General features: G+C 46.8%; 1 protein-coding gene across 8 annotated transcripts in view; it reads left to right on the top strand.

Moving 5' to 3' along the window:
- Nucleotides 1-16,361, top strand: part of KCNMA1 (potassium calcium-activated channel subfamily M alpha 1) — a 735,030-nt gene that overhangs the window by 213,168 nt on the left and 505,501 nt on the right. For all 8 annotated transcript variants that reach the window (XM_053663957.1, XM_053663956.1, XM_053663955.1 and 5 more), the window contains exon 2: nt 3,035-3,196. In XM_053663957.1, coding sequence (XP_053519932.1) covers nt 3,035-3,196 — 162 coding nt within the window. The remainder of the gene's footprint in view (nt 1-3,034; nt 3,197-16,361) is intronic.

Here is a 16,361-nt window from a genome sequence, read left to right as displayed (position 1 = left end):
GCCTCCCACATGTGTAATTAAGCTCAAAAACATCCAGTGTAAGCAAATAATAACAAGGGCATTATCTCCCTTTTGTCTGTGTTTTTCTTTGCCTATCATAAAGTAATTAAAATAATGAATGCCTTGTAAAACAATAGGTAAGAGTGCTGGCAAGAGAGCATTATCTGCCGTATACTGCTTGTGCTGTGAATTATTAATGCATTGAAACCACTGTGACTGGAGAGGATTCCTGCCTCCAGCCCTGTCATGCCCATTCCCTCCGCCTGGGTCTGCCAGGTGGCTGCAACCCTGAGCTCCAGGAGTGGGGGAGCAGAGAGCTGGCCCTTCACACACCCCTGGTCATGGCCCTGGACCAGTTCAGAAATGTCCCAGGGACACGCTGCTCAAGAGGAAACATTAAAGCCTCTGATTCGAGGGCCTTTTCCCTGCCCCATCTCTTCCCTGTCCACTCCACGTCCTTTAGTTCTGGAAGAAGCAGGCAGTTCTGGACCTGGATGAAGGGAGGGGCTAGGAAAGGGCTGGGTGTTAAGATCTATGTCCCATTTCAGATAATAGCCTGGATGATCAAGCCATGACAGGATCATTAGGAGCAGTGGTTCTAAAAGTGGGGTTGCCAGACCAGCAGCTTCAGTATCACCTGGGAACTTGTTAGAAATACACGTGGTGGGGGTGGGGGCAGCACCCTGGGTTAACAAGCCCTACAGGTGGTTCTGATGGCCCTTCAAGTTTGAGGTCCACTGCTGGAGTGTCGGTGGCTGGAGGAGAAGTGGGAGACTATGGGGCTTATTATATTGGACATGTATTAAGTGTTCTGGGATGGTTTTAATCCGCACCATGGTTGTGGGCAGGCAGTGCTGCTCCATCTGGCAGGGCAGGTCCCATGGAGGCAGGAGAGCTGGCTCTACACCTTCAGATACTAAGGTTGACCCTGGATCAGGGTCTTCTCTTCCAAGACATGCAACTATGCAGAGTCTTTACCTGGCTGAGGCATGGGGTCCTACCAGGACACTGAGACTGGCCTTAGGTGTCTCAGGCAGCTGGCTCCACAGATGTCAGCAGGTCGCCCTCAAATATACCCACCCTGGGCCAAGCCCTCACCCCACCCCCACTCCCTGCTTCCTCTTGGACTGCACTAGCTCTGTGGGGCCCAACACCCTTGGAAATAAAACATGAGCACCCCGTGTTGCTGGTACTGCTTCTCTCTTCCCAGCTCCCCTGAGCCTGGGGTGGCTGGAGGGAGAGAACCAGGCATCAGGAGCAGCTTCCTGCCAGCCTGCACGTTCCCTAGAGCAGCAGTCCCCAACCGTTCTGGCACCAGGGACCAGTTTTGGGGAAGACAGTTTTCCAGGGACTGGGGTGGGGGCATGGTTTCAAGATGATTCAAGTGCATTACATTCAAACTCACCTCCTGCCGTGCGGAGGTGAGTTTCCTAACAGGTCCGGACTGGTACTGGTCTGGTCCCAGGCCCAGAGGCTGGGGACCCTAGCCTGGAGGATGACTTACCCAGACTCCGAGCCCTCTTTTCCTCATTCTGCCCCTCCCTCCTTCACTGCAAAGATTTTTACCTCTGCCCTTGGTTTTTCCCCCTTACTCCAAGTCACAATGATCCACAGCGTCAGTTTGCTTTGGAAATTAATTCTAGTGTTTTAAATGATGAACGTAATTGTGCTGGCATCTTTTAAGACATCTATAGATCTGCAAAAAAAACAAAAACAAAAAACCCCCTCAGTGCGTATTTGAGTAAAGGGCTCAGTTAAACTTAAATTTTAGATAAATAATGGATACATTTTTAGTATAAGTATGTTCCATGTCATATTTGGGGGCATACATATGCTAAAAATTTATTTGTTGTTTATCTGAAGTTTAAATTTCCCTGGCTGTCTCGTATTTTATTTGACAACCTTAAGCTCAGGTTCCATAGTCAGTGAGGGGCTGATACTCATACTTATATTTGTTCGTTCTTCATTCATTTATTCATGTTTATTGAGCCAACTGTATTCCAGGTACTCATTTAGGCACTTAGGATACAGCAGTTGGGGTGGGGACAGAGAGTAAATGAAATAAGTGAATTTTAGAGTATATGAGAGATTTTAAATGCTTTGGAGAAAAATAAAGCAGAAAGGCTATTTTGTCAGAAGGCAGGGTTGCAATTTAAAAAGGGTAGCCAGAGAAGACTTCATTGAAATAGTAATATTTAAGCAAAGACTCGAGGGTAGTGAGGGACCAAGCCGTGAGACCCTTTGTGGGAGAAAAGTATTTGTGGGAAGCGAGGGTACATTGTATGCAGATAAGTTCAGGTTAAGGCCCAATGTGGGGCTCAGTTATCTGATGATGTCAGCCTTGTTTCTTCATGCACATTTGAGGCCATGATAGGTAATTTATTATCTCCTATAACTGAAAAGGGCCAGGTTGGATTTCAGGCATAGCTGGATTCAGATATTCAAATGATGACATCAGCATTTCATCACTTCTCCTACTTTTCTCTGTGCTGCCTTCATTCTCAGGGAAGGGTTACCTTCCCTACGCTTTCCAGCAAAAGTTTCGAGCTTAAGTTGTATTGCATTGGTTGTATATCTTGTGATCACCGGTGGCACAGTCACAATTGCCAGGGGGATGGAATGACATGATTTAGCAGTCCCCATTCCTGGAGCCAGCGTGGGCCTGCCAGTCCCTTTGGAACCACACGGAGGAGTGAGGAGGTGGGGATTTCCTTATGGAGACTCCCATGAGAAGGCAATGAAGGCTGGGGAGGGAAGACCCCAGGCAAGACACTTTTCCTCCTGAGCTTTGTGATTTCTTCTTAAAAATGGGAAGAGGAGAATCTCATTAAAGGTATTTTAAGAAGAAATAAAGAAAAGATTCTTTTTTTTATAAGATTTTAAAAACTGATCAAAGCCATAACCCATTCAGTCTTTCCTAACTCTTCAAGCCAGTTCCTACCTTAGCTGAGGACTCCTTGATTTTGTGGGGTAGGTTGTATTTTTAAAATGCACTTGGTCCCTATGTCTCAATCCTTATTCTCTCTGTTGCCAGGAGGCCCAGAAGATTAACAATGGCTCAAGCCAGGCTGATGGCACTCTCAAGCCAGTGGATGAAAAAGAGGAGGCGGTGGCAGCTGAGGTCGGCTGGATGACCTCTGTGAAGGACTGGGCGGGGGTGATGATATCTGCCCAGACACTGACCGGCAGAGTCCTGGTGAGTCCTCAACTTCCTCCTCACATCAGGAGGCCTGCTTCTGGTCCACCGTTGCTTTGTTTATGGAGATGCGATGTTTCACAGGGTCTTCGACAGGCCACTGGCTGTTGGGAAGTGCAGCTAACAGGGAGCGCTTGTGTATGGTCATGGACAGGCTGGGTTCATGAACATCTAAGCTAAGGTTTGCAGAGTGGGCTATTGTTTGGGGCACAGAGGGACCAGGGAGTTCTAAGAGAGAGAGAGAGAGAGAGAGAGAGAGAGTGTGTGTGTGTGTGTGTGTGTGTGTGTATGTTTGCTGGCCTTCTAGGGATGCTACTGTTGTCCTCTGACTGCTAAGCAGAGAGCCCCTTTGGTAAATTTCCTAACCTCCTGCCCTGTGTGATCTGGATCCTGCCCACAGTGGACATCCTTAGTTATGTTGGGTGAAACTCATTGGCAGCCCACCCAAGGCTATCTGGGCCTTGCTTGGAGCCACATTATTTCTGATGAGGCTGTTTCCTGCTCCATCTGCAGCCAGGGCTCATCCTGTCTCTTCTCTGGCATTGCCTGCTTTCTCTCTGATCTGCTTGTATGGAGCTTGGCTTCACTGACTGGTCTCATGGTCTTCTGGTTCTTGGCAAGGATCATAGATGAATCAAGCCTGTAGTGACCAATCATGCCAGCTTGCCTGGGACTGAGGGGTACCTTGGACATGGGTCTTTCAGTGAGAAGAGAGAAGTCCTTAGACAAACAAGCACAAATTGGTCACTGGCCAGGGCATGCTCCTGTGGATCCTTTCTTTGGGGTAGCCCCGCCCCCTGGCTTTCTTGGGTCTATTCTAGGTCAGGAATATTCCTGAGGAGGGTTTGCATTCCAAATAATTTCTTCTTATAATTCTGGAAGCTGTTTTGTATGGGCTACCCTTCCTGGGCCTGAAGCTGGGGCTTGGTCAAAAGTCATTTGGCTCATAGATAGTAAATGGGGATGTCCTGATGGCTGAGTGGATCAAAAATGAGGCAGGGATACTGGAAAGTAGATATTATCACCCTTGACATTCCATGGCAAAAATTCAGTGAGGTGGTGACTGCAAATACAGGGAGGCGGTGAAAATTTTATCCATCACAGTCCTTCTTGGGGAGAACTGTACCTCGTGTTTGGGAAAAACATCTTACAAAACAGCTTAAAGGAAGAAGTAAGACACTGAATGCCATGCTTTGGTTATAAAGTTGGTGACCAAAGAGCATTCAAGAAGGACAGAGTTCTATTATCTGAAGGACTCATCATGAGCTGAGCCTTCTGAGAGTCTGGTTATAAAGCCGTGGCTGATGTTAATTGATAGCAAAATAGAAAGGGGAGAGATTTAAAGTTGAGATTTTGGAGGAGGAAAGAGGGGAGGGGATGATCCAGGTTGGTAGGATCCAGGTTGCTGCCCAGGAAAAACTGGGCAGCACTGGGGATCAGATGAGGTAGGGAAGGCAGCATTGCTGTGGGCTGTGCTGTGTAACCACCATCCTTGTCTCTCCTGCCTCCTGCCCGCCCAGGTGTCCAGTAGAATCTGCATTGTTCTTCTGTGCTTGTTTCCGAGTGGATTCCACATGTGAAACTTAAAGGGGTTGAATTCTGGGTCTGGGCATTCATGTAGGATAAATGGAGGCAGTGCCTTCTGTATGTATGGTGGTGGTGGTGGATGAGGAGCAGCAGATAGTTTGGTTACACAGATGTGCAGTCCCCACAGCTTCTATGTGTCCCCTACAGACAGTTCTGATTATTCTCAGCAGCATCAGACAAGAGTTACTGAGCACCAACTCTAGGCCAGGTGTTCTTTTCAGCCCCATGATTCCATTGCACCATGGAAGTCATTGAAGGATTGTCTGGAGAAATGCTATTAGTATAAGCATTGTGTGGCTGTGTGTTTGGGTGGGGGAGCTGAATATGGAGAATTTGGGTGGGGGATCAAGAAAGCCATCATAGGGACAGAAGCTTTTGAACTGAAACTTCCATTTCAAGGTGGACCGAGCATACACTTGTGATATAAAAAACGAAAATGTACTTGAGCTTGAAAACAAGAGAGGGACCACTTAATGGCCCAGATGCTGAATACCTAATAAGACAGACAGCATTTGAATTGAGCTTTGAAATGTGAGTTAGGATCTTGAGCATCAAAGCAGAGGAAATCCTTTCAGAGTGAGGAGCAGTAGGAGCAGGGAATGGCCACGACACTGATGAACCAAGGCCCTGGCTGTGAACACAGTGGCGCCCAAGGAGAAGTGAGCCTGGGAAGGTGGGCTGGAGACAGCTGATCCCCTCTTCAGATGCCAAGCAAAAGAACTTGGGTGGAATTTTGAGGGAAAGGGGATTTTGAGGGAAGGGTATGATGATTGGTGGTTGTGCAGAGAGAGCTGGTGGACAAATGGAGACCAAAGTGGTGAGGTGGGGAGCTTGGCGGTACTAGGATCAGTTAGGATAGCGAGCTCCTAGCACCTGCGACAGGACTTGGGGGACTGCAGCAGTGGACCTGGTGAGGCAAGGCCTGAACTAACACCAAGCTGTGGAAGCAGGTAGGTGGATGTGGGTAACATTATGTAAGTGGAATCAATCACAGGCCAAGTGCATCCAGCATCCACCTTGATACTACTGCTGGCAATAATACTATTGAAAGCCTCCTGTGGGCCGGGCACTATGCTAGACCCTGCATGTTAGGATTAGATCAAAGGGTAAGGACCATGTGGAATTTTTTTGTATCTTCCATTTTGCTGTGGTGTTGTAGGGATTCATTACAAGGAAACAAGCAAGGCAGTTGTATCAATGAATGTGTTTCCATTTTATAGTAAAAAAAAACAAAACCCCAAAGCATAAGAAGGGGAGTGACTTGCATAAGAATATGCTGCCTCCAGGTTAGTCCCTGCAGGCTCTGGACTCCCCATCTAGTGCTCTTTCTGTGTCATTACTTCCAAGTGGAAGATAACGCCTCTTCTTTTCTAAGCCACTGCCAGCTGTCACTTTGGCTGTGAGACTTTGACTTTATTGTCTCTGAGCCATTAGGTCCTAAGGCTTCTTGGCTGGATTCTTTTAACATTTGCGTGGAGAAGCAGTCTGCCCAGGCCTGTTTGCCGAAGCAGCCAGCTGCTCTCTGAAGTCTCCTTGGAGAAAATCCTGCCCGCACTGCTCTGGTACCCTCCGAGCAGAGCAGGTCCCACAGCACAGAGAGCAGGCTTCCCTGAGTTCCAGAACAGGCCTCTGCTCTAGGAGAAGGCACGTCCTTGCTCTGAGCAAGGAACAGATTTCACATTGAAGTCTCAGTGTCTGCTCAGAACCCAGAGCTGTGTTTGTCTTGAGCTGTCCCCATGTTTAGCCTTCCAACAGTGGGACTAAAAGCAAGACTAGACACCTGGCTGTTCAGAGTTTCCCTTTTCAGTTTTTAATTTGTCCTCCTTGATCCATGGCTCAGGAGCTTAGCCTCCACATCTGGGTACTCCCTTCACCTGTCTCATTGTCACAGGCGAGAGAGTCTCAAAGCTGGGGCGTTGTGGATAAGGCTCAGCTGGGGCAGGATGCGCCAGGACAGCCCAGGCATAGCTGTGGACTCCCCTTCTGTCCGGGCTCTCTCAGAGGGGCCCATCGTTCATTTGTACTTGTTTCTCACCTGCACCAGACACTATTCTAGGCACTGGGCATAAAGCAGGGAGCAACAGAGATCCGGGGTGTGAATTATTTATAATGATAAATTAGATACAGTGTTGTAGAGCTCAGTGTAAAAATGACTAATGATTGTCACTACTGATCAGTGCTTTTTATAGTGAACACCTGGAGCTTTATCATCACAGTGATAATTCCTTGACCAGGTCTCCAGACAGCCGGTCCTTGCCTTGTGTCTCACCTTGGCACTCATGCTTTAGCCTCACAAAAACAGCAAGGCTGGGCAGAGCCTTCTCTTGGAGCACATGGCCGAGGGAGTCCACCTCCAAGTGAACACCAAGCTGTCAAGGGTTACTGCTTCCTTTAATTAAAAATATTTATTTAAAAATGTTTTCTGATTATAAAATTTTGGAACACAGTGGAAGTATTGCTGATAAACTCCACTTTGGGAATACCTCCCAGCTGCTGTTTGGGCATCGTCGGGGACGTTGTTCACTGCGTGTCGCCCTATCTGCTCTGTGCACAGACTCAGGGGATTAGCGGTTCTCTGTGCCAGGGTTTGCTGTGGCCCTCCTGGCGAACCGCTAGTCAACACCATAAATTGGGAGAGGGAGCATGGCTCTCTTTGTGTTGTGGCTGCTTGGAGCCACGTTGGTGGCCTATATAAAATACAGTTTTGGGATTTGCATTCTGTGTGTTCACATACCTGTGGCTTCATCTCTGTGTCTCTCCTCACTTTTTCTCTTTGTCCTTATTTCCTCACTCTTCTCTTGAACTTTCCGTTGTATGGGTTATGTGCTCCACACAGTTTCTCGAGCAAATTAAAGTCCTTCTAAGAGTAAGGCAATGCATATAGATAAAGAAGGCAAGATACACACTGAGCCAGCTTTCGTGTTGTTTGGTTGTACTTTATGGAAACATAAGCCAAAATCAATATTGGTGATAGTCTAGTTCAGGGGTGGTAACTTTTTCTGTAAAGAGCGAGCCAGGTAGTAAGTGTTTTAGGCTTTGCAGACCATAGGCACTCACACAGCTATTCAACTCTGCCTTTATAGTTTGAAAGCAGCTACCAATAATACATGGGCATGGCTGTGTTCCATTTAAAATTTATTTACAAAAACAGGTGGTGAGCCAGAGTTATTTCATGTGTCATAGTTTACTGACTTTTGGTCTGGCTCATCTCCTTATTTTATAAATAAAGAAATTGAAAGTCAACAATTGAAAGCAATCCCTTAGGAAAGCATTCTCTGAGATAATATGGCATAAGAGTGACAGCATCAGAGAACCCATTCATAATGGGGGATGTTGCAGACACAGACACACACACTCACACCACCTACGTCAGGACCTTATTTCTGAGTACTCACATTAATTTCCCCCTTGATCTCAGAGTGTCTGTGTCCCTAGGGAAACCATGGCTTGTGACCCAGCATGACTTCAGCTCCAAGTGTAAGCAGTGTCTACACTGCCTGGGCTGTACCCGAACCCCGTTCATTACGAGTCAGTTGCTTCCCCTTGAAGACTGGTCTTGCTAATACAGCTGTCAGCTACTTAAGCAAAGATAGAGTCTTTAGAATTACTCTTTTGATTATTTTCCCCATATTCTCATGGTCCTATACTACATTTAAATATTGCTCCAGGATACATCCATCTTTAACCCATGAACTGAAAATATATGCTATTTGCTTGAATGTCTGGGGGATGATCAGTCAAAGTAAAGAGAAAGGAAAATGTTGGTCTTTTCCTTATTGTCCTAAATATATTGCATGTGTGGCATTCTACCTTCACATTATATACATAGTCTGCCCATTCTATCCTTATCTCCCGGGGCCCAAGAGAAAGTATGTGTCAAATGCAACTTTCAGATAGAAATAATCCTGTTGGTTTCACAGAGTTGAATAGATGTGCTCACTGCTGGACTATTTGCCCATGAAATTGGAGCAGTTGAACAAAATGGAGGCGCACGCGGGCATATGCTCAATCAAATGCGTGGCATTCGTTGCCATCCTTTCTCCCTTCCCTCATGAGCCATGAGGTGGCTCATGGTGCTGGCGACATTTCTCATGGTGCCTGGTGGCAAATTCACACACTGCTCACATTTTCATCTTTCTTTACCTCTCATCTGTGCTCCACTCATTGTTTTTTTTTACATTTTAGGCAAATCTACATGACATTTTTATGTCACCTACAAATGCCCTATGTAGCAGAAAGACCAGAGGTTTCACAGGCATGTATTTTTACTAAGAATGTCCCCATATCGAACATGTAAATCCTGCTCTCTATGAATTGGGAGTAAATTGAGATTTTATTTGAGGTTTTTTTTAAATCCCCCTGAGACTTCTTTTAATGGAAACACTAATTCTCCTTTAGTACTTAATAGTAGTTCCTCATTTTGTCCTGTGCATAATTAGAGTTTATATTTTGGGTATGAATCAGTAAGTCAAAGAAGGTATGCTTTCTTTTTTTAAAATATATTTTATTGATTATGCTGTTATAGTCCCATTTTCCCCCCTTCATTCCCCTCCCCCCTGCACACCCCTCCCCCCACCTTCCCCCCTTTAATTCATGTCCATGTGTCACAAGTTCTTTAGCTTCTACATTTCCCACACTACTCTTGCCCTCCCCCTGTTTATTTTCTCCCCACTGTCTATGCTACTTACTCTCCGCACCTTTTTTCCCCTTCTCCTCCCATTTCCCTGTTGCTAACCCTCCATGTGATCTCCATTTCTATGGTTCTGCTCCTGATCTAGCTGTCTGCTTAGTTTGCTCTTGTTTTAGGTGTGGTTGTTAATAACTGTGAGTTTGCTGTTCTTTTACTGTTCATATTTTTTAACTCCTTTTTCTTAGATAAGTCCCTTTAACATTTCATATAAGAAGGGCTTGGTGATGATGAACTCCTTGAACTTGACCTTATCTGAGAAGCACTTTATCTGCCCTTCCATTCTAAATGAAAGCTTAGCTGGATAGAGCAATCTTGGATGTAGGTCCTCACATTTCATGACTTGGAATACTTCTTTCCAGCCCCTTCTCGCCTGTAAGGTCTCTTTTGAGAACTCAGTTGACAGTCTGATGGGAACTCCTTTGTAGGTGACTGTCCCCTTATCTCTTGTTGCTTCTAGGATTCTCTCCTTCATTTTAATCTTGGCTAATGTAATTGTGATGTGCCTTAGTGTGTTCCTCCTTGGGTCCAACTTCTTTGGGACTCTCTGAGCTTCCTGAACTTCCTGGAAGTCTATTTTCCTTTGCCACATTGGGGAAGTTCTCCTTTATTATTTGTTCAAATAAGTTTTCCATTTGTTGCTCTTCCTCTTCCCCTTCTGATACCCCTATAATTTAGATGTTGGAGTGTTTAAAGATGTCCTGGAGGTTCCTAAGCCTCTCCTCATTTTTTAAAATTCTTGTTTCTTCCTTCTTTTCTGTTTGGTTGTTTCTTTCTTCCTTCTGGTCTACTCTACTGATTTGAGTCCCTGTTTCCTTTTCATCACTATTGGTTCCCTGTGTGGTTTCCTTCATTTCACTTAGTGTAGCCTTCATTCTTTCATCTAATTTGTGACCAAAATCCACCAGTTCTGTGAGCATCCTGATCACCAGTGTTTCGAACTGTGCATCTGATAGGTTAGCTGTCTCTTGGTTGCTTAGAAGTATTGACTCTGGGGCTTTGATCTGTTTTTGTTTGAGCCATAATGTTTTGGTCTTGTCACACCTGTGACATATGAGGGGCAGAGCCTTAGGTGTTCACCAGGGTGGGGGCAACCCAGTCACTGGGTGGGGTCGGAGAGGGAGCAATGGTGGTTGTTCTGCTCTCTCTCGGATTTTGGTCCCCTCTGCTGCTTCCCATGAGCAAATTGGGCCTTTCTGGTGCTGGTTCCTGGATGGGTGGGCTTGTGTGTGTTCTAGGACCCTGTGGGTCTCTCCAATGAACTCTCCTGTGAGGCTGGGAGCCTCTCCCAGCACCTCAATCCCCAAAAGTTTTTCCAGTTGGTGCTTTTTTAGGCTTTATTTCCCATCCCTGGGGCCCTAGGTTGCACAGTCTGACTCACTGCCCCCCCCCCCTTTTTTTTGCCTGGTTTATCTGCATGGAAATGTGTGTCGTTGGTCAGCCAATTGCCTTGTGTGCCTTGTTTTTTCCCTGAACCTGATTCTGCTCACTACCGCCTTTTCCTGCCAGGACTCCTCTCTTCTGTCTGCGGACTCCGCCCCTCTTACTGGTCTGGATGAATGGTTCATTGTTGTCGGACTTTGGTACAGTTCTGTTTTCTGTTTGTTCTGGTTGTGTTTTTGTTTCTAAATCTTCGTTGTCCTTAAATTTTGTTGTGTGAGGAGGTACAGTGTTTCCACCTACACCTCCATCTTGGTTAGAAGTCCTGGTTTCTTTATAAAATTATTAAATATGAGATTTTTTTGTCTTCATCTGATGAATGATTCACTAAATTTATTACTCGTGAGCCAGCATCTCTGGGTGAAAAAACATGAGTTGGAGAAGTCCCTGCATCCAGCAGGCAGACAGATAGGTGAGGAGCTGCCTGTTCCTGGAGCTGCCTGTCCCTGGAGCTGCCTGTGCGTGTCATAGAGAGGCATGATCACCTGGGTGGCACTGTTGTTGACCGTTGGCCAGACTTCCTCCTTAGTGCTCCATGAGGTTCCACAGAAAACGAGACCCAGGAGATGTTCCCGGATAAAAGTGGTTCCCTGGAATGTGGATAGCCTCTTTCTCATCCCCTTTTTGAGATTGCCAGTGTGCATCAGCATGTAAGAATCAAAGAAACCTACAGTAAGAAAGCAAAAAGACTTTTTTCTAGCATTTCCCATGCCTGTCACACCATGGAACTCTTTTCTCATGAAGCACCATGGGTATCACCGAGAACACAGTTCGGGAAACACTGAACTTAACCCAGGGATCGGCAAACTGTGGCCCATGGGCCAAATCTGGCTGACTGCCTGTTTGGTATGGCCTGAAAGCAAGGATGATTTTTACATTTTTAAAAAATTTATTTTAATTGTTGTTCAGATACAGTTTCCTGTTTTTTACTCCCATCTCAGCCCACCTCCCCAGTGCTCCCCACCTTCCTCCCATTTCCACCCCCCCTTACTTTTTGTCCATGTGTGGTTTTTAGATTTTTAAATCATCTTAAAAGAAGCAAAAGAAGAATATTTTGTGACATGTGAAAATTATATGAAATTCAAATTTCAGTGTTCATAAACAGAGTTTTATTGGGATGCAGCCATGCTCACTCATTTACATATTTTTATGGCTGTTTTTTTGCAATGCACCACAACAGCAGAATTGAGTAGCATCCACAGAGTCTGAAATATCCACCAGCCTGAAACAGTTATTGTCTGGCCCTGGACAGAAGAAGCTTGCCAACCCCCGAACTAAGTCACCAAGTTCTCCTGCTCTGTGACTGCCACTGTCCCTCTCTAAGTGGTCAATGGGACTGCTCTGCACAAGGTAATGGCCACGATGTGCCATCTGTTCCCTTTTTGTAGAGACATTCTTCATTTACCTCCATAAGCTCAACTAAATGATGTGAAGAGATGGGGAGACAGAGGCCAGAGCTGGGAGCTTCCAAGTTCCATGGTAGGTTCTCTGCTGGCTCAGCATGAGATTTCACCTTCCCACGTGAGTGGAACGTATGTGAAAATTCTGTAACAGGGTCTCTCCCTAAGTCACCCCCTCTACTGCCTGCATGCTCTGCTGTCACTGCACCCCAAACCCCACCTGGCAGCCCAGAGTCTGGTCCCTATGACAGACAGCTCCCCTGGTTCTGGCCTGTAGGCTGGTACCTCAGCTGCACTGGCTGCTGGTCTGCGTTGCTGGCCTGCAGGTCACATGCTCTGTGTGCAGCCTCTCCAGAGTATTTTGTAAGGAGCAGCTGTTAAGGTTCCTAGCGGGTGTGTTGGCTTCTCTGACTTACCCCGTGAAAATGAAGGAGAGCTCCAAAAATCAATCCTCAGTAGCTCTGGAAAAAGGAAGAGCCTCTGTTGCCTTCCTTCTCTGAGGTTTCGGTGTGGGGGAGAGGGGGGTGGGGAGTGATGCCTGCTTTGTTCTTCCACCTCATCCTCCTGTCTGTGCATCCATTTATATCTATTCACCCGTCTAGCCAATCCTCATACTTTTGTTGGTGTTCCCCATGCATAGAATTGAATGTAGCACCCAGTCAGTGGTCGCCTAATAAATAAGGCAGGGCACTTTGGTATCTGCAGCAAGCAGGCTGAGCCAGCCTTCCCTTGCCAGTCATCTTGCCTCTGTTCTCTCTATTTTAGCTTCTCTGCTGGGGCTGGGAGATAGGAGCCCTGCCCCTCTGCTGATCCAGCCCTATCTGAATGGGGGCTCCTATTCTCTTTTGATCTCCATCTGCTTTTTATGTCTCTTTCTTGTTTTATTGGAACCCCAAGAAGGATGGATAGAGTACTTAGCATCCCCAAATCTCCAGCTTCTGCCTTTCCTCTCTCCCTGGGACACGCTGTGGCCTTGAAATGTGGAGGGCCACTATGTGTGGAGCAGTAGGGCAGTTTGAATCCAGCTCTATAGTCATCCTGTTCTACCACTGACTTGGGCTTTTACCGTGGGTTAGTTGCTTCCTATTTTGGTGCCTCACTTCCCTTATCTGTTCAATGGACATAATGATAGTCCTTGCCGCTTGGTGTTGTTTTGAGGATTTGATGCATCAATGAATATAAAATGTTTAGAATAGCGCCTCTTTCATGGTTGGTGCTGAGTAAGCATTAGCTATTATTATTTTGTTATTGTGTGACCTAAGTGACCATGTTATGGAGGAGATGGGTGGTCTAAAGATACAGAATCAAGTGGAGAATAAATCCTTCTCTGTGACAGACATGGAGTAGCCCTCGGACCACACCACACTCGGACATCCTCACGGAGTGCTGAGCTAGCTCTGGGCACAGCCGTTTGAAAGGGGTCTGAGTACTCCAGGCAGAGTTTGGTTTGGGTCCAACCAGCTGATGCTCTTTGCTCCATACACACGATTCAGGACCTATCATTTCTGAAGCTGGCTCTTACCAGCCAGCCTCACCATTATCAAGTCAGCTGGGAAATCCTCACTTCATATGGCCTCCCAAGCTGACGGGTGTGTGGTGCAGAGGGAGGGCTGGCTCTCCCTGGGAGCTGTGCATTGTAGGCAAGTGTCACAGGAAATGCCTTGGCAGAATGACAGATGAGTGTTGTGGAAAGAGGGTCAAGTGTGCTCACTGTGGTCCCCATGTCCTGCCCTTCCTGGAAGGGGGGCGGGGCCGACAGATACAGGGCTGATTTCAGAGCGCTTGTCATCCTGGCATGTGGAGAGGTGTCTTTAACATTCATTTTGGCTGGCAGCAACCTCAAATCCATTGGATGGATACAGGAAAATGTGTCAAGTCACCAAAAGATAAGGGTACAGATTCTACTGTACGTGCAAGGTGTCTCCTCTGAGCTGTTCATTCATTCCTTCAGACATTCCTGAGCTGCCTACTAGGTGTCAGACACTATTCAAGGTATTGGACACATGTTAGTCCTTCCAGTGAATCTGCAAAGTGAAATCATTCAAAGAGTTGACAGCCAGAATGTTATGCCTGTGTTTTGTTACAATGCTTTTGGGTGGCAACAGTTTTGATAAATCAGAACCCGTGCCCTATCCCTCAGTCCTTGGATGGGGCTGGGAGCCGACTTTTCCAATCCTGATCTCACATTCTGGACCCAAGGGATCTAGGCAAATGTGTTTATATGACTAATGTTAAAATCCGTCCTCCCTCTCTCCTTCCCTCCCTGCCTTCCCAACTAGTAAAAGCTTGCTCCCCCTGGAGGCTCTGTAGAAAATGGAACCTGCCATATTGGGCCGGGAGAGATTTCCCCCACAGCCTTGCATGGATGCCAGTGGTTTAGCAGCCCCTATTTGCCAGAATAATAGCCTAGGTGGACTGCAACTCTCCTCAGAGCCACCATTTCAGCTGCAAGAAAGTTTAGCAGGGAGACTCAAACATAGAGCTGATGATGATGATGATGATGCGACCCCGACAATGACGATGAAGTCACTAGCCATTGTCTTTATTGTGGAGCACGTGTTTGGAAAGTTATGCTTGGGAACACATGCAAGCTGATGCTTCCAAGTTTAGTTTCGTAGGCTATGTTTAGGAGCAGGCAGGCTGGTGCCTGGAGCCCCAAACCTCTGAGTTTGGTGCACTAGGAGCCCCACTGAAAAATGTGGGTCCGGAAAGAGGCTCCTTTTTTCCTTCTTCAGAAGAACAACTACTTCAGGGGAACGACAACAATGGAGATCCACCGTTGGCCCTAAACATTTTATTGAAAATAAAAATGTTCTCTAGCATTCGAGCAGTGAGGAAACTAGGACAGGACTGTTGCTTCTCTGCCTCTCTTAAGGAATTAGGGCACTTGAAAACTCAATTAAATGCACTCGGGCCTCTTAAGCACCAGGGCTATCTCTTCGTTCATCTAGTTAATTTTAGTGCAGAAATTGGCCTGGTGCTAACATGGAAGCACGACAAAACTGGGAAGGCAGGGACCTAAGTGGAAGCTTGGTACCCAGTAGACAAGCCTGCGGGGACATGGATCCTTCTCTAGGGCACCAGTTACCCTTACACTGCATGTGCCTTCTCCTTGGGCAAGCAGACATCCGGGCCTTCCCTGCTTACTGGAGGTGGGTTAACCCAGAAAGTACATGGGCTGGGCATACTGGTTCCTTGCACCTGGGAAGAATCCAGGATCCAGCAGATTAATCCGAAGGGCTGAGAACCCATCACCTTCCTAGAACTGTTCTAGGGAGAATTCTGACCTTTTCTCCATTTCTCTTTGCAATCTTCCCCCCCACCCCCAATTTTCTTTTTGTGGCTGTTGGTGAAGTGACTGTCCTAAGGGAAATGGGGAATAACTCACTGAAAAGGAGAGAGGAAGAAAAGACCCTGTTTTCAAACCACCCTCCCTCAAATTTGAGCTTTGCTTACACTAAAAATAGCTTGAGACAGAGGCTGAATCACAAAAGGGCAGCCTTTCAGAGGGCACAGGCTGCTGGCTCCCTGGCTGCTGCACGAGCCCGTTGGGCTGGTTCGCCTCTGGGCCCCCAATTCGCATGGGAAGGCGTGGGGTTTGGAATCGTGTCAGGAGGCGTCCAGACCATTTTACTTGTGTGGCATGCTGGATCTTTCTGGAGTTAATTATATCAGCTGGGCACTCACAGAGCTGGCTGCCTGGGTTTATGCCCCAGGGATGAAAAATAACTTCCTGCAAAGGAAAGCTGTTGTTTTCAGGAGCTGCCTAATCTCACAGGCACCTGTGTGGGCCCCTGGGGCAGCTGCCATGAGGTTATTGTCTCCCTCTGAGCCATGAGGTGGGCACCTTGGTTTAGACCTCTCCGGGATGAAAGCTTAGATCACCAGAAAGAAGGTAAACAAACAGTTTACTCAGCCAGGTCCACGTCATGTGTCTCTCTGGGCCTTGGGGATTGGTGACGGCATTTGGGACCAACTGGGGTATGAGAATGGAGATGACAGTCACTGTCATCTGAGGAATGGTGGCCATCAGAAAACTGAGTTCTAATCA

Source organism: Artibeus jamaicensis, unplaced genomic scaffold (assembly GCF_021234435.1).
Source record: "Artibeus jamaicensis isolate MK-2021 breed Jamaican fruit bat unplaced genomic scaffold, CSHL_Jam_final contig_332, whole genome shotgun sequence".
In the NCBI taxonomy this organism is placed as follows: domain Eukaryota; kingdom Metazoa; phylum Chordata; class Mammalia; order Chiroptera; family Phyllostomidae; genus Artibeus; species Artibeus jamaicensis.
Note: the sequence above shows the minus strand (reverse complement) of the source record. Positions and strands in the feature narration are given on the sequence as shown.